The 18,679-nt window shown below is 39.6% G+C and overlaps 1 protein-coding gene across 1 annotated transcript in view; it reads right to left on the bottom strand.

The window, feature by feature from the left end:
• Positions 1-7,710: 7,710 nt before the first annotated feature.
• Positions 7,711-18,679, bottom strand: part of PGM2 (phosphoglucomutase 2) — a 35,581-nt gene continuing 24,612 nt past the window's right edge. The window contains exons 13-14 of the mRNA XM_003898571.4: positions 13,714-13,847; positions 7,711-8,290 (exon numbers count right to left, since the gene is read on the bottom strand). Coding sequence (XP_003898620.1) covers positions 8,188-8,290; positions 13,714-13,847 — 237 coding nt within the window. The 3' untranslated portion in view covers positions 7,711-8,187. The remainder of the gene's footprint in view (positions 8,291-13,713; positions 13,848-18,679) is intronic.

The raw sequence follows: 18,679 nt of genomic DNA on the forward strand, positions 1-18,679 counted from the left end.
TGTTATTGATGAGAGAGATGAAATTGATGATAGAGGCTGAGCGGGGTGGCTCATGCCTGTAATCCCAGCACTTTGGGAGGCCAAGGCGAGTGGGTTACCTGAGGTTAGGAGTTCGAGACCAGCCTGTCAAACCCCGTCTCTACTAAAAATACAAAAATTAGCCAGGCGTGGTGGCATATGCCTGTAATCCCAGCTACTCGGGAGGCTGAGCCAGGAGAACTGCTTGAACCTGGGAGGTGGAGGTTGCAGTGAGCTGAGATCGAGCCATTGCACTCCAGCCTATGTAACAAGAGGGAGACTCTATCTAAAAAAACAAAAAACAAAAAAAAGCAAAGAGGGCTGGGTGCTGGTGGCTCACGCCTGTAATCCCAACACTTTGGGAGGCCAAGACAGGTGGATCACAGCCAAGAGATCGAGACCATCCTGGCCAACATGGTGAAACCCCATCTCTACTAAAAATATAAAAATTAGCTGGGCATGGTGGCACGCGCCTATAGTCCCAGCTACTCAGGAGGCTGAGGCAGGAGAATCGCTTGAACCAGGGAGGCAGAGGTTGCAGTGATCGCGCCACTGCACTCCAGCCTGGTGACAGAGCGAGACCCCATCTTAAAAAAAAAAAAAAGAAAGAAAAAAGAAATTGATGATAGAAAATAGATGATAGAGAATAACCTAGACCAAACTGTGTAACATCACAGATGTCTTTTGGAATCTTTTTCTTTGCCTTACATTGTGGACTCGCTCCAGCCTGTTGCTTGCCACAGAAATGCAGACTCCAGGGCAAACTCTGTGGCTATCACACAGTGCAGTGTTCTTTCACAGAATATCCAGAAGATCCTAAATGCATACTTTCTGTTCAGACTAGTCACAGGATACGGATCTCAAGTGGGTCCATCCTCAAAAGCACCACAAACTCATCCTCAGTTAAATCTCTTGGTGTCTTATCAACAAAAGTAATGGTTCCAGTTCCAGGCAACACACCAAAGTACATGCCATCCGAAGGAAGACTGCCCTGTTTCCTCTGACCTGTGGTTGCATCCAACACACAGCTGATCCACTCAACCAAAGCCTTCATCAGATCTCTTCATGGATTCTCACAACGTGCTCACATTTCTTCCTTTGTGTGCTGATCTTCATAACTTGACACAGAAATGTATTTTGTTCTAGAACAGACAAATAATCGGCGAAAACAAATTTCTAAGGGCCTAAGGTGTGATAAATCACTTTCTTTGAACTATTGAAGCCCCAAGTAGCTGACAGCATTAAGTACTCATTCATCAAGCTCGACGTAAATTACCAAGCCTGCTTGAAATAGCTCACCAGTCCTTTCCGCCTGCTTCTGAGGGTGACCTGCCTCTATCAGTCTGACAGTATTCTGTGTGAGTGACACAGGACACATCGATTCATGTTTTCTTTTTAACTGATTCCCATTGGCATTGACCTGACTCCCCTTTCATTATGCAGAGCAAAGCAGGAGAAGGCACACTGGCCACAAATAAGTATCCTTGGCACTTTGAAAACAACTGGATGGTGGGAGTGCCACCCTCCTCTGCTCCCATCAAGTATTTTTGCCAAAAAAAAAAAAAAAGTCAAACCTGAATCAGATCATACTTCTTGATTTAGTTGTACTAGTTTACAGGAAATCCAGGGCACGTAGGAGCATGTTACACCATGAGGAGACAACCAGCAATATCCAAAATGCAGGAAACTCTGAAGGACAAATGATTTGCTAGTTTGGAATAAACTACAAGAAAAATTAAAGAGATGAAGAATGTTTAGATTGAAAGAGATTTCAGAGGCTATCCATCAAATGCAATGAGTGAATGTTATCTGAATCCTGATTCAAGCAAAGTGTAAACAAAACGTATGAGACAAATGGGGAAATTTGTACACTGAATAACTGATATTAAAGAATTGTCAACTTTTTTAGGAGTGACAACAGTAGTATGGTTGTCTTGATGCAGGAGTTTTGCTTCTTCACTCAGCTACATCCGGGTTCTTGTCTCCCCAGGAAGAATTAGGCATGCAGACATCGAAGAGTGAGTGGAATAGAATATATTAAGAGAAAGGAAAGCTCTCAGGAAAAAGAGGGGACGTCGGGGGTGCTTCTCCGATCTGAAGACAGGAAAGTTCCCCCCAATATAGCTGAGCCCGGGGTTTTTTTATTGGCCCAGAATAGACAGCGTGTGCTGACTGGTTTGTGAGTATGCAAAAAAGGTCAAAGCGAAGACTCTACTCAAAGGTGGGAACAACAGTGTAGAAAACCAATTAAGAAAAAGTAGGTATATGTAAAATAGGTGAAAGATAGGGATCAATAAGAGGAAAGCACGTCAAATGGGAAGGCGAGTTCTCAATCCAGTCTGAGGATTTACCTGGGACAGTTTCCAGCTTGAAGGTTGGGTTTCACTGGGAAATCCCTATCTGCCTAGGCATTTGCCTGCCTCTTGCCTTTATCAGTGTGTGTAAACAAGTCCCCATCTTTTATATATACTGAAATATTTACTGATATAAATACTGAAATACTTACAGATACAATGACAGGCCTGGGATATGCTCCAGAATTGCCCAGTGAAAGATGGGGAGCAAGGAACATATAGGTGAAACTAGATTAGTCATGAATTGAGTTTTGCTACAGCTGGGTGATGGCTCCTTGGGTGTCCACCGTACTATTGTTTGTATAAGTCTGACATTCTCCATAGGAAGGATAAGTAAGAAGAAATTCTCAAGATCAGAAAAAGACAAGTAAAAAATCACCAAAGGTCCTGGGCAAGTGTTTTGAAGTGTCGACGTACAGAGTAGACTGCAGGGTAGGGAGGTGGGGAACTGAATGGGAAAACCTAACTTGAGGCCAGACTACATTTAAAGCAATTTGAGGACTTCGGAGTGGGAAAGTCCAAGTAGGGAAATGGTGATACAAGGATGGAGCTTGGCAGAGACGTTTGTAGTCCTGCACTTAGGATAACGAAAGCCACAAACATAAAGAAGTGTTCAGGGGGCAGAGAAACCCTTACACCAACTAGGAAAGAAAAAAAAGAAAGCCTGTTGAGCTCATAAAGGAGATAATTAGCCCAAGCTCCCATCTCCAGTTTACTTTTGTTTTAGTAAACCAAGAAACACCTCTCAGAAACGGAGCTCCATTTCACTCTTGCCACCTAGAGATTTAAAAAATCTCGGTGGCTCACACCTGTAATCCCAGCACTTTGGGAGGCCGAGGTGGGTGGATCACGAGGTCAGGAGATCGAGACCATCCTGGCTAACACGGTGAAACTTCATCTCTACTAAAAATACAAAAAATGAGCCAGGCGTGGTGGCGAGTGCCTGTAGTCCCAGCTACTCGGGACGCTGAGGCAGGAGAATGGCGTAAACCCGGTAGGCGGAGCTTGCAGTGAGCCAAGATCACACCACTGCACTCCAGCCTGGGCGACAGAGCAAGACTCTGTCTAAAAAAAAAAAAAAAAAAAAAAAACAAAAAAAAAAAACACCAAAACTGTCTTTTTCCAGTTAAGGTGAAATAGTTCGGAACAACGCATTTTAAGGACATAATCGGGCTCTGTCATCTCTGTAACTTGCAACCCTAACTTCCCTTTGGAAGTTGCGCAATGCTATTTTGAAATGGTTTCAAAAGCTATTTAGACCTGGAGCTGGCTCTTTGGTCTGTGTGTCCAACTTCATTCCACACCGGGTTTGGGCCAAACACTAAAGTGGCCTTCACTGGACTCAAGCAGGAGGTGGCCGACAGCTCTGCTTCTCAACAAGAATCTACACAAGGGAGCCAGGTGGGAAAACACCAGATTCTCCAATACTGTTCTCCATCCTGATGACCTTGAGCATGAGCACGATGGTGTTGGAGGGCCTCGCCTCTCCAGTATTCTTTCTCCTCCAATTAATCTGAGTAGTCACCATGCTTTGTGTGCCTGGAGAAATCTATAGAAGAAGTGATGTTATTTTAAACGTTGATTGTTATCTGCCTAAGAGTGCACATCTTGCTTTCAACGGTTGAGTTACTCTACACAAATAAGCTTGTAGCAAGAATGGAACAAAGGGATAACCCAGGGGAATGACATGCAAACAGCCTCCCAGAGCCATGTGGTTTTTAAACACAAAGGTTAGGAATCTGAACTTAGTAGTCTTAAAATAGACAAGCACAGAAGGGGACATGACAGAACTGCTTGCCCATAGTTCAAATACTTGACTGTTTCAATGCAGCATACTATATTAGAATTATCTGCGTAAACATGCACTTCTCTTGCTAGGCTATATTTTAGATCAGGACTGCACGTTTATTGCCAGTATCCAGAAAAATGCCTGTCTCCTCACAGGGTCCAACATGACCCAATCAGTAAACACCTAAATGAAAGCACAAATAGGTTTGAAGACATAGTCTTTTAGGATGCAGAAATCATATATATGACCGAGATGCAGACCATCCTTTCAAAAATCCCTTCAAAATAGGACACACATATTCATTTCATCACTTAAAGCATTTGTTTTTAAAACCACATGGGATTCCAATGTCATTGAAATAGCAATACTTTCTCTTACTAGCATCATGATTGAGGGAAATCAATGAGATATATAAATGACAAGTACTCCCAATGTTCCTCAATGGAAAGAGGAACAGCTGCTATTTCAGAGACCACAAAGAGGAAAAGTAAAAATAGTTATTTCCTCCTGCAAGTCTGTCTCCTACACTTAACTTGGGGCCTGTTCTTTCCAAGGCATCAAGAAAAAATGGACTGCCCGTTCTACACTCAAATCAACAGGCTTCCCCAAATAAGTTCAGCAATTAGAAGGCACAGTGGGCTGCTGTGACAGTTCTCAGTCCTGATCACAGGCCAGTGAGCATGCCTCACGCCCCTGCAAAGCATTTTCCCAGCATCTGCATGCCATGTGCTTCTGTCTTGCTTGTCCCCATTCATCCCCTTCAGGCTTCAAGGCAAAGCAACATATGAACATAAGCCTGCCTTCTTTCGTACAAAGTATTTTTCCCGTCTGAGATGTTAGATCTTAAAAGAGGGTGACCTGGCCGGGCACGGTGGTTCACACCTGCAATCCCAGCACTTTGGGAGGCTGAGGTGGGTGGATCACCTGAGGTCAAGAGTTTGAGACCAGTATGGGCAACATGGTAAAACCCTGTCTCTACTAAAAATCCAAAAAATTAGCTGGGCATGGTGGTGCATGCCTGTAGTTCAAGCTACTTAGTAGGTTGAGGCAAGAGAATCACTTGAACCCTCGAGGTGGAGGTGGCAGTGAGCCTAGATGGTGCCATTGCACTCCAGCCTGGGCTACAAGAGCGAAACTCCGTCCAAAAAAAAAAAGAGGGTGACCTAAGAATTCTGCCACAGAGAATTCCCAATGATTTATTGTTACTATAATTGCCCTTTATAGATTTTCATATAATGTAGAGACCTGTAGGATGAAATGACCTCAGAGACCATTTAGTAAAATATCTTATTTTTTTGAGATAGGGTCTCGCTCTGTCACCTCCAGCTCTGTCACAGGCTGGAGTACAGTGGCGCATCACAGCTAACTGCAGCCTCGACCTCCCAGGCTCAAGTGATCCTCCCACCTCAGCCTCCCAAGCAGCTGGGACCACAGGAACACACCACCACACTCAGCTAATTGTTTGACTTCTTGTAGAGATGAGGTCTCACTGTGTTGCCCAGGTGGTTATTAAACTCCTGGGTTCAAGGGATCCTCCCATCTCAGCCTCCCAAAAGGCTGGGATTACAGGTGTCAGCCACCATACCCGGCCAATATCTTCATTTTAAAAATGACAAAATTATCACCCAAAGTCAACAGTTTACTTTAGGGTTCATTCTTTGTGTTGTACATTCCATGGGTTTGGAAAAATGTATAATGACATGTATCCATCACTATGGTATCAGAGTATTTTTATTGCCCTAAAAATCCTCTGTGCTTGGCCTGTTCATCCCTCCCTCCCAATCCCTGATCTTTTTCTTGTCTCCATAGTTTGAGTGATAATGATGTGTGTGGGTTAATCAATTATACCAAATGTATCACTCTGGTGAAGGTTGTTGACATAGAGGGAAGCAACATATGTGTGGGGGTAGGAGGTCTTATGGAATTTCTCTGTACCCTCCTCTCAATTTTGCTTTGAAATTAAAACCACCCTCTAAAAAGTCTTTTTTAAAAATGACGAAAATTGAGACTCTGAGAGGTGACCAAGGTCACAGAGCTGGTTCAAAATAGGCCAAGATTAAAACCCAGTGGCCTTATTGTTGCCAGCTTTATGTGCCAGGTGGGCTACCCTACATCCCATAACAGGAAGAAGTTGAGAAATACCTAATGAACAGCCATGGTGAGCTATTTCTTAGAAATACAGGTGACAAATAGAGTTCGGGTACATCCCCTCTAGGTCCAGTGAAATCATCCGCTCATGTGAGTGGCAGAGGAGTGCGATGCATTCTAAAGTTTCCATCTTGGCTTCTGTTTCCATCATCTCCCCTTGCTTCCCCCACCCCCACTTGCCAGCACCTCCACATTTTTGTCCGTGCTGTGCTCTGTGCTCTGAAGGCTTTCTCTCCCATCTTCAGCTGCTCCTCATCCCTAAGGGTGAAGCATCTCATTCAGCCCCTCATCTATGAGGTTTTCTTTGGGCAGCATGAATCCCTCCCTCAGATTGTGTTGCTGAATACTTGTAAAAAACACTATAATCGAATTGGTAAGTACTGCTGTTACTTATTAGCCCTCCAATTAGACTGACTTCCATCAGAGCAGGATTGGGTCATAATCAACTTTGTATTTCCAGAAACAAACTCCAGGAGAGGGTGAAGGGTATGTACTCAAAAAAAAAAAAAAAAAAAAAAATGCAGACAGAACACAGATCTAACATTTCTTTTTCCACAGTACAGTTTGACACTAGAAAACATTATAAAATAAACATAAATATGGCTTCTACAATGAAGCAGTTTGTAGAATATATTGAATACTATAGATTTAAGAGTTCTGGTAGGACATAAACTACATATGACTAAAATAGAAAAACAGTTATAATACTATCACATAGTATTGTCATTTTTCATTGTTCTGAAACTGTTCATAACCATTTAGGTTGACTGTAATCATAATAATGGCAATCATTTGCTTTAAAAATCAGAAATAATGTAAAGTATATAAAGTATATAAGGAAGTTTGGTCCTAGCTCATGGGTGCCCAACTGGAGTCATTTTGGAGGGCTGTAAAACCACGAATTATGAGAAGATAGAAGGTACAGATTAAATAATAAATCTATTTATTATTAGAAATTGGCTTATAGGAAATCTATCATATAAATCTAGTTTTAGATTTTAGACCACACAAGAACAAGAGAAAAAAATCAGCGTCAAGTAAACAGTTCTTGCTTATAGGTCTTGCTGCCTCCAAACCAGGAATTACATTAAATTGTGCTAATGCAAAAAAAAAAAAAAAAACAACAAACAAACAAAAAAAACAGAAAAATAAGCTACTTTCAAGTTTCAAGTAAACAACTGTTTGGTTTTTCAAGATTTAAAAAGATAAAATGAGTTTCAACACATTACACAAAGACAGTGAAGCTGTTTTTTCCTAGCACATGTATGATGTACTAATGTGCTATGTGCATTATTCGAACTAAAAAAAATTTAGGTCAAAAAAACGTACCTTTTTAAAGCATCTTTTGCTCCACTTCATAGGTTTCTGCAAATTATATTTTCCCCAAACATGAACACAACATTTGATCTATTCATTTATTTTACTTTATAAGGAATTGATAGAAATATAAATGTACATATGCCTAAAAAGTGGCTATCCTACATATGACAGCCTAGAATTTACTAACTCCATAGGTTTTCTGGATATTTCAAGCACACATTAAAACAATTACAGAGAGGACATACATTTATGATTTATGCAAATTAAGGCACATCAATTACAATCTATTTTTTTAAGTTAGTTTAAGAATCTTCATTTATAAAAATTCAAAATATGTCCAAACTCAACTTTTTAGTAGGAATGTTAGTTTGTTGGGTTTGGCCATCTTTTCTTTTTTCACCTTGAAGGTCAAACATGAAACAATGAGGAATGTAGGTCTTTGTAAAACACATAAATACCTGTAACATTTTGAATCATTTGGCCCTTAAAAATATTGCTTAACAAGTTAAACTCAGCTTAATTGTAGGCAAATGCAAGTATACCCAAGACTGGACTATTTTAGTCTGCTTTTGGCTGCAGATTGTACTTCTGTGGCTGGAAAAAATGTTCTTCAATAGCACTGACCAGTTCATTCAGTTCCTTCTTCAATTGCTCAGGATCACTGGAAAATAACGGGGAAAAAATCCAGGTCAAGGGATTGTTCCAAAGCACAGTTTAAATGCTCCCCCTACACTGATCAAGTGACACGAAAATACAACCTTAAGAAGAGGACTAAAAAGGAAAAACAGAACTCCAGAGACTTAAGCATGGAACGTATCTGTTGACTTAGACAAAACACCCCGTGAGACAATATGCATTATTATCCCCAAAGATTTTTCCAAGGTCTGAACCACAAACAAAGTTATCCTTTGCTCTTCTCATAAGAATTTGTAAGAAACACAATTTTTGGCCTAGCATCCCTAAAAGATCTGTAACATTTGTACCTAAGGGTGTAGAGAAAACTTTCATGATGTCAGTTGCCATTAAATCCTGCTAAACTTTTACAAACATCTGTGTTAACTCCTCAGTCTCCCAGAACACAGACATTCATGATGTCTGCCCTCAAACTACTGGCATCTAAGCTACAGCCTTGTCTATAAGGCCTTTCTAGAGTGAACAGCAATGGGGAGCCTCCGGGTGGGTTTGAGGAGTCAAACACCAAGAAATCAGACCCCTGTGATCATATCATAAAGAATCTATTTCTTGAACCAAACAGTCACAACTAAAGTATAAACAAGAATCTGGGGAGACAAATCCCTCCAGGAAAATCAAGTTTTCAGGGCTGTGGGAAACATTCATTCATAAACAAACATTTGAAAGGTAAGTGATAGATAAAACTGACTTGCAGTTAAAGAGGTTTCCAGCATCTTCAGTAGCCTAGTGTGAGTACTCTAAGTACTTAACACCAAAAAGTTAAATTTAAAAAACTAAATCCTTTGTACTTTCCATTACTTCACACTCTTCATACCATCTTTAACATATGCAGAGTTTAATAGAAATCCCTACAATTAGTTAAAATCATTTCAACATTGTAATAGCTAAACAGCATTTTAACAGCTAAAGCAATCCATTTCATTGCAGACATTAATTCTGGCTCTAGACTTACTAGCTCTGTGCCCTTGGGCAAGTGGCTGGGCCTCTCTAAGGCCCAGATTCCTCATTTGTAAAATTGGGATAAAGACTTTACCTTCTCAAGAGAGTTGCTGTACAGATTGCGATAAATTATATAAAGCAACTAGCACTGAACCCAGCCCAAAGACCTCAATAAATGTAGCTATCATTATAATTATTTTTATCCCTACTGGCAACATATAAAGTAATTATGCTTTTTAAGTACATATGAATTATATCAGTTTTCTTTTCCTTCTCTATAAATGTGCTTTGAAGAAAATAACAGTTCTCAGGAAGGCATGTAAGCTAATCATTTTTTAAAAGTATACTTAAAACTAAAACTCAGTGAAATTACTGATTACTAATTTAGTATTCAAGTTTATTTCTTAATCATGACATGAGTGAACATTATGATTCATGTATATACTGATATAATGTTTTTGATATTGCCTTTTATGTGTGAAAAAGAAATCAGTACCACAGTGTAAAATTCAGTGGTACAATTCTTAAAACAAAAGTTTTGTGTTACTATTCTCCATCCTAATCAATAACTGTTTCATTTGTTAAATTAATGTTTGAAAACACTTCATAACATCTTTAAAAATAACAGGACACATCCTATAATCATTTAAGCCAGGGATTCCTGTTTCTGAAAAGTCTAAATCTAGATGGATCTCTTTATCGGAATGTTTAGGAAAGTATCATGCATAATTAGGCATTTATTTTTCTCTAATCATGAAAAACCATTTAAGCTAAATGACAAGTAAATACAATGCAGTGTTCTTGATTTGGTTATAAATACAGAGAAAACAGCTATTTTGGGGACTTTTGGGAATGTCTGAATTTATGTGTCAATTTGGCTAGGATAGTGTCTCCAGTTATTCAAACACTAATGTTGTGATGCTGTGAAGGTATCTTGTAGGTGTGATTAATATCTATAATCAGTTGATTTTAAGTAAAGGAGATTATCCCAGACAATGTGGATGGGCTAGATTCTATCTGAAAGGCACTGGGAATGGAACTGAGGTTTTCCTGAAGAATTCCACCTGTAGATGGTAACTTTAACCCATGCCTGAGAGTTCCAGGCTCCCTTTCTGGACAGCCTCTGGATTTTCAGACTTGCGGAGCCAGCCCCCATAATCAATTGCACAAATTGATTCCTTGCAAACAATGTCTTAACAGATACATTCTACTGCTTCTGTTGGTCTACTGGAACCCCACCTAGTACCATTATTATCTGTTTGCCTTAATATTAAGAGAGTGTTCTTAAGAGATGCATACTGAAATTAGGAGTGAAGTATCATGAAGTCTTATGATATGTCATGAAATATCACAGAGTCTTTCAAATGGTACAGAAAAATCTCAAATACATAACATATACGGTGAGAGAGCAAATATTGCAAAATGTTAGCAATTGCTGAGTCTGGATTGGGGTCAAGAAACTGTGGTTCATGTAGTTTTACTGGAACACAGCCATGCCCATTCCTTTACGCATATGGCTGCTGTCTGACTACATTAGCAGAGCTGAGCAGTGGTGACAGAAACCCCATGTCTGCAAATCCTAAAATATTTACTATCTGGCTCTTTACATAAAAAGTTTGGTCTGAGTGAAGGGTACGTGGGTATTCATTGCATTCTTATTCCAACATTTCTGTAGGTTTGAAACTGTTCAAAATAAAAAGTTGGACAAAACTAAAGACATCTCCCCCAAGAAAAAAATATTTTTAAAGGAGCACATACTTGAATAGGATTTTCCATCTTAGTTGAAATTCTATAATTGAAATCCATGACATAAGGCATATTCATAATATTTAAGCTTTTCAGGAAAGAAGGAAATCTTAGTCAAGACTAAGGCTCACGCCTGTAATCCCAACACTTTGGGAGGCTGAGGCTGGCGAATCACTTGAGGCCAGGAGTTTGAGACCAGCCTGGCCAACATGATGAAACCTTGTCTCTACTAAAAAAATAAAAATAAAAATAAATTAGCTGGGTGTGGTGGTGCGTATCTGTAATCTTATCAGGAGGCTGAGGCACAAGAATCACTTGAACCCCAGAGGCAGAGTTTGCATTGAGCCAAGATTCCACCACTGCACTCCAGCCTGGGCAACAGAGAGAGACCCAGTCTCAAAAATAACCAAAAAAACAACAAAAACTTTATTGCTGTTGTACGTTAGGTATGCTGGTGCCTTGCTTAAGCCCTGACCACATATCCATCGACTGACATAGTGCTGAATATCCCATTTAATAAATGGAAACAATGTTTCAATGAATATAATAAAAGGACAAATTTTCAAGGTTTTTTCACAAATTTATAAGCTAATATTTGAATTTAACTCCACTCAATAAGCCATGTGAAAAATGTTAATACCATAAAGCCCTAAACATTTAAATAGTGTTATTATTACAAAAGAAAGCGTTCCAAAATATAAGATATATTTTCATCAGATAATGAAAAGCAGTGGACAAGATATAGAAAAAACAGATCCTTAAGTTGGACTGTTTAGTTGGAATGTCCATTTCCTTTTAAAAGAACGAAACATAGAAACAAGAAAACACTAAATAAGAAAGAATTACAAAAAAATGTTTACCAAAAACTATATGCAATATAGCAGCAAAGAGCTTACTACCTAATGCACACGAAAACAAGGTTCTTGCATAATACTACAATAAAATATTGGTAATCCAGAATTGTTAGAAAATGAGCTTTTATATATGTTCACTTAATAGTTGAGCTTTTGCACTTTAAGCACAAAAAGGTTTTGAATGGGAATCCATAGTGAAAATATATTACACAGTCCCATGACTTCTTAAATATCTCTTTATTGAACATCTTGACATTTGAGAGCCATAAGCATGACTGTGTTGGACTGGAGCTGTATTCTGGGCTCATTTGGGTGTAGAACGCAGTTTCCTTCATGATAAACTCATGGAATGGTGAGTTTTCTAAGTCCTTGTGTCCATGTTTTCTAGTTTTGTTTTGTTTTAATATTTCCTTTCGTGCTATCAGCAGTCACTTCTCCTTGCCTAAGAAAAGTTTGCTATAATTTCCCATTCCTCTAATTTGCTACATTTAATCTGCTAATAGCTTGGCAATTTAAGATGCTCAGGAATTTTCATCTGCTTTTATTTGCATAAAATTCAAGTTTGATTCACAAGGCTGGAAAAACTCTTCTACGAGCAAAGCTTTGGTTTGTCTATGTTGTCACAATTACCTAGACGGGTGCTGTTTACTACAGTGGCCATTAGCCACACGTGGCTATCAAGAACTTGAAATGTGGCAAGTGCCACTGAGGAACTGAATTTTTAATTTTATGAAGTTGAGTTAATTGCGTTCAAGTTTTAAAACTGATACTTGATTCAGTTATTAGAAAACAAGTATGTTTAGAATACTCTGCATATTAAAATCTACTTTGTCTACTCTAAATTTTATTAACTCTACAGATCAAGTATTTCTGATAAAAACGGAGCATTCGAATTGAGATATGCTCTAAGTGTAAAATTACTGAAACAATTTTGAGGACTTTTTTCCAAAGGAAAAAAAAAAAGAATGTAAAACATCTCATTAATAATATTTACACTGATTACATGCTGTAATAATTTTTGGATATACTAGGTTACGTAAAATATATTATTGAAATTAACTTCACCTGTTTCTTTTTACTCTTTTAAAAGGTGACAAGTAGAAAATCAAAATTGCACCTGTGGATTGCATTTTAGTTCTGTCGGACAGCACAGACTTAATTCACTTTTACAAAAACTTTTCCTGATTTTCAACTGTATTCTGAATAGGGAAATGCTGGTTAACCGCACGTTGGATAGGCATGAAATATCACACTGACACACACTAAGGACATGCACTGAGCTTGTTAAGGTGCAAAATGTTAAGTTGTTGCAGAGTGACTAACTCAAACACTTTACCAAAGTCACAGAAATTTGAACCTGAAGCTACCAGCCCATCAGCTCTTTGGTAGCAAGGGCTCTCTCTGGTGAGGCTCTCTGTGCCCCCGCCGGGACCTAGCACAGACCTGTGTACAACGGGCACTCAAAGATACTTCTTGAATGCATGTGGAATGGATTATAATTTATTTTATCAGAGACATGGGAAGACTGAAGTTTGAGAAAAAAAGAAAATCTCATTGGTGTTAGCCACCAATTGAAAAGTGTTTAGAAAAAGGCACTTTTATTACTATACTGAAATAAGGATAAAATTTTTGCATACAAAGAAATTTAGGACAAAAGTAAAAAAGTAAAAAGTAAGCTTTTCCCTGGATGCTCAGACCGACTGTTAATATTACAATATTGGGGCAGGTTCTGAAATAGGATTTCTAATTAAATTACCTATTAGGAAGATGGAACATTTTACTTGGCATTTGAATAGAACCAGTTAGGAAGTCTGGGGGATAAAAATCACGCCACCTGCCATCCACATCATACCTGTTTCCAGGTGGGGCACACAGCTCTGCATAGTACTTGATTTTGGGCTCTGTCCCACTGGTGCGCATCGTGGCCACGCCTCCATTGGCAAAGGTGAAGGTGATCATTTGGCTGCTTTTACTAGTGGGAAGAACCTAGGAATTAATGCACACATTATAAATTCAAATAGTAACATTCTGGCCTAACCAATATCTTCCCTTGCATAAGTAAGAAAATAAATGCCAAACATTTCTTTTCTATTGGTTAGAAAAGAAAAACATTTTGGAGGAAATCAGAAAATGTACTCCACATGAATGAAATACTAAGTGATGGTTATTTACGAAAATGTGGTCTACTAAATGGAATACTATTCAGCCTTAAAAGAGAAGGAAATCCTGTCATTTGCAACTCTATGGATGAACCTGGAAGATATTATGTTGAGTGAAATAAGCCAGGCACAGAAAAACAAATGCTGCATGATCTCACCTATATGTGGCATCCAAAAAGGTTGAACTCACAGAGGCAGAGAGCAGAATAGTGGTTACCAGGGACTGACTGGGGGAGGTGGGTGAGGGTAAGGAAGGGGGAGTTTGGGGAGACGCTGGTCAAAGGGCATAGAGTTTCAGTTAGAAGAAAAGTTCAAGAGATCTATTGTACAATACAGTGACTACAGTTAATAATGATGCACTACATACTTGAAAATTGCTAAGAGAGTAGATTTTAAGTGTTCTCGCTACAAATACATGATAAGTATGTGAGGTAATATATGCTAATTAAGTTGATTCAGCCATCACAATGTACACACTATTTTAAAACATCAGATTGTACATCATAAATGTATACAATTTTTATTTGTGAATTAACATAACTAAATTAATTTTAAATACAGAAAATTAAGTAACTTTGTGTATTAGCTTTTACTTCCCTAGTTCTATTGAAGTTATTAAAGTTTTATTAAAACATATCATTTCATAAGATATAGACTTAAATATAACACACTACCAAAAAAAAAACCCAAACTAGATCATAGTTACTGTTACAAAGTGAATCTTTGCAAAGAAAATTCCATAAGGAGTTTTTTTTTTTTTTTTTAATAAATAAAGCTTTCAGGCTGGGCGTGGTGGCTCATGCCTGTAATACCAGCATTTTGGGAGGCCAAGGAGGGCGGACCACGTGAGGCCAGGAGTTGGAGACAAGCCTGGCCAACATGGCAAAATCTGGTCTCTACTAAAAATACAAAAATTAGCCAGGCATGGTGGCAGGCGCCTAATCTCAGCTACTCAGGAAGCTGAGGCAGGAGAATCACTTGAACCCGGGAGGCGGATGTTGCAGGGAGCCGAGATTGCGCCATTGCCCTCCAGCCTGGGTAACAGAGGAAACTATGTTGAAAAAGAAAAAGAAAGAGAAAAAGAAAAGGAAAGGAAAAAAAAAGCTTCTATAAGAAAATAAATGCCATATAAACTTATTGGTTAGAAAAGAAAATGGTCTCGAGGAAATGGTTTATTTATATTTGATAGGTCCCAAAACTTCATTAAAACTACAGAAGTACTTTCAATAGCAGAAACACACGGGCAAAGAGACAAAGAGGAGGTAGCAGCTGATGGGGCTGCCAACCCAGCACACAAGTCAGAAAACAGATGGAGGCACAGAACTGGTATGGTGGGACCCAGAGAAGGAAATCTGAGTACTTGCGGAAGGAGACATGGGTGAGAACCAAAGCAAGGCACTCTGCAAAATCCTGGCCAAGCTCAAGAACCAGAGGCACCAGGTACTGCGAAAGGCAGATGTGAGGCAGGGGCAGAAAGCAGGAACAGCATCTGAAAGCAGCTCTTAGACTCTGGTTCCTTGCCCTGAGCCCACACCGTCACAGAACCACCTCTTCTCTATTTCTGCAGGAGATGGTTTAAATTCTCTGCAGATTAAATCAGAAACATTCAGGAGTTGGGGAACCTGGGCAAGGCATGATGAAAACAGAGGGATCAAGTAGAAGCCCTCCGGCTGACACCCCCAGCTCTGCCCCAGTCATGCCTCCAGGGCCTTGGCATCTCATCTTATAATCCTTGGGTAGGTGATTAAGGTCTCATTAAATCAGACAGGGGATCCCTTTATAAAGTTAACTTGCTACCAATATCCTCTGAGTGAAGTATGTCATTTGATCTGCATATGTACACAGAGCTTCCAATCAGTTCTTAGGTGCCCAAAGGATAATTAAGGATCATCAGACTTTTGGGGAAAGACATCAGATAAAAGACAAAGTCCAAAACAAACAGAATAAAAAGAACTTGGTGGAAATAAAGAAAATGTAGGGGAAAAAGAAGACGTATATTTTTAAAAAACTATAATTAGGTCTATAATCCTTAGAGAGATAAGATATTGTTTACATTAAAAAAAATATCACCCTGGGCAACACAGCAAGATCCTGTGTTAATAAACTAAAAACCTTAGCCGGGCATGGTGGCACACACCTGTAGTCCCGGGTACTCAGGAGGTGAAGCAGGAGGATCGCGTGAGCCCAGGAGATCAAGGCTGCAGTGAGCTATGATCATGTGACTGCACTCCAGTTTGGGTGAAAGAGCAAGACCCTGTTTCAATAGGAAACTATTTTTAATAAATTAGAGAGTTATAACTGAAATAGCCAAGAGGCGCTGAAAGCTAAAGCTAAGGAAATCTCCCAAAAAAACAGAAGAAGAAAGAAACAAGAAAAGTAGAACATCAGTCTTTGAGAGCCAGCATCGAAGAACTTTTCAAGAAACGAAAAACTGAAAATGCAGGGGAGGTGGTTATTTCAAAAAACAACCAATTAGCTCCCTTTCTTGACACATAATCTAGAAAACTTCTCAGAACTAAAATAAATGATTCTACAGACCAAGTATCCAGAAACATGAATAAAAAGGGACCTATACTATAGCATATCACTGTGAAATTTTGGAACCTGAAGCTTAGAGAAAAGTTCCTAAAATCTTCCCAGAGGAAAAAGCAAACAAAACAAGTTGCATGGAAAGGACTGAATAAGTATGGCATCAATAACCTTACATGCAGCATACAGTAGGCCTTAACTATCTGCTGAAAAAGGAAGGACGGGAGGCTCAGCAGCAATGCTGGAAGCCCAATAATAATGGAGCAATGCTTTCAAACTGTGAGTCAATGAAGTGTGAGTACAGAATAAGACATTTTCAGACCTAAATGCCACCGAAAACTTACTACCCAACAACTTGTTCTCGGAAAGCTATTAGAAGATGTGATCTAGGAAAATAAATACAGAAAGAGGAAGCCATGAGGTCTAGGAACAAGGGACTCAACCCTGGAGAAGGGCATTCCCAGGATGACAGCTGTGCACCCAACCCAGAAAGCAGCTGGCCCAGCCAGGTGGAGGAACCAGGAGGGTGGCCATTGGACATGGACCAGGAAAACCCTACTGAGAGGCATTTGAAGGATTTGGGAAAAACTACTTACAGGTAGATAGAAATCCAGGCAAATGAAAGAACAAAGCAACTATTACTACATGAATTAAGGCAGGTGCAGTAGCTTATGCCTGTAATCCCAGTACTTTGGGAGGCTAAGGCAAGAGGATCACTTGAGACCTGCCTGGGGAAACATAGGGAGAGACTCATCTCTCCAAAAAAAAAAAAAAAAAAAAAAGCTGGGCATGATGGCATACCCTTGGTTCTAGCTACTCAGGAGGGTGAGGTGTGAGGATCACTTGAGCCTGGGAGGGCAAGGCTACAGGGAGCTGTGATCATGCCATTCACTCCAGCCTAAGTGACTAAGTGACACAGCAAGACCCTGTCTCCGTGGAAAAAAAAAAAAGGTACAGGAAATACAATTCTCTATACAAATCGGGGAAACCTAATCAAAATACACTACTTAGCTAGCAGGCAATGGCAGTTACTAGTCATAATAACAAAAGCATGGAATCTGATTTAACCAAAAGGTGTGGCATAAACGTACTGTGAGGATGGGGAGAAGACGATTATTAAATATAGAAATTGTAAGAACTAAATCTTTATCTCAAAAATAGAAAATCAACAAATTGTAACACTGGTGTATCAAAACATCACTATATGAACACATGATTTACAAATGTGGTCTTGGTGGCATGGCAATGAGGTGGCAGGGGTGGGACTGCCATGTTTCATCATAAGCATTTTCATATTATTTCTGTTTTTAAAATATGCTGTGTGCAGATGAAAATGGAAGACAGAACAAAGTAAATATCAAAGAACGTGCTAAACATCTCATAAGAATATTCTTACTTTCTTCCCCCAACCCCCTGACATAGTTAGCAACACTCTTCTGCTACCTTTGGGTCTTCTTTTGTCTCCAGTGTAGGATCTGCATGGTGTGAAGAATGCAAACTCAGGCTTTACAGCCAACAGCTCCCACACACACAGAGAACAGAGTAAACTAACTAGAAAACAAACAGTAGTTCTCAAAGTGAGGACCAGCTGCATCAGTACCACTTGGGACCTTGTTAGAAATGAACATTTTTGGCTCCTACCCCAGACCTACTGAATCAGAAAGTGCAGGTGTGGGCTCCAGCACTGTTTTCGCCAGCCTTCTTGGTTACTGACGCTCCTGCAAGTGCGAGAACTCCTGACAGGGAGAGAATGCTGGATCCTGAGACAGAAAACCCAGATTCTCCCTGGACCACCACCAACTAAGCTCTGTGACCACAGACAGGTTCCACACTGCTGAGCTCTTATTGCTTATTGCCTACGGTGCTAAATGACCAGGAAGGTTTTGATGACTAGTTCCTCTTTTTTTTTTCTTTGAGACGAAGTCTTGCTTTGTCACCCAGGCTAGAGTACAGTGGTGCAATCTCAGCTTACTGCAACCTCTACCTCCCAGGTTCAAGCAGTTCTCCTGCTTCACCCTCCTGAGTAGCTGGGATTATAGGTATATGCCACCACATCCGGCTAATTTTTGTAGTTTTAGCAGAGATGGGATTTCACCATGCTGGCCTTGAACTCCTGACCTCAAGTGATCC

The sequence above is a fragment of the Papio anubis genome, chromosome 3, assembly GCF_008728515.1.
Source record: "Papio anubis isolate 15944 chromosome 3, Panubis1.0, whole genome shotgun sequence".
In the NCBI taxonomy this organism is placed as follows: domain Eukaryota; kingdom Metazoa; phylum Chordata; class Mammalia; order Primates; family Cercopithecidae; genus Papio; species Papio anubis.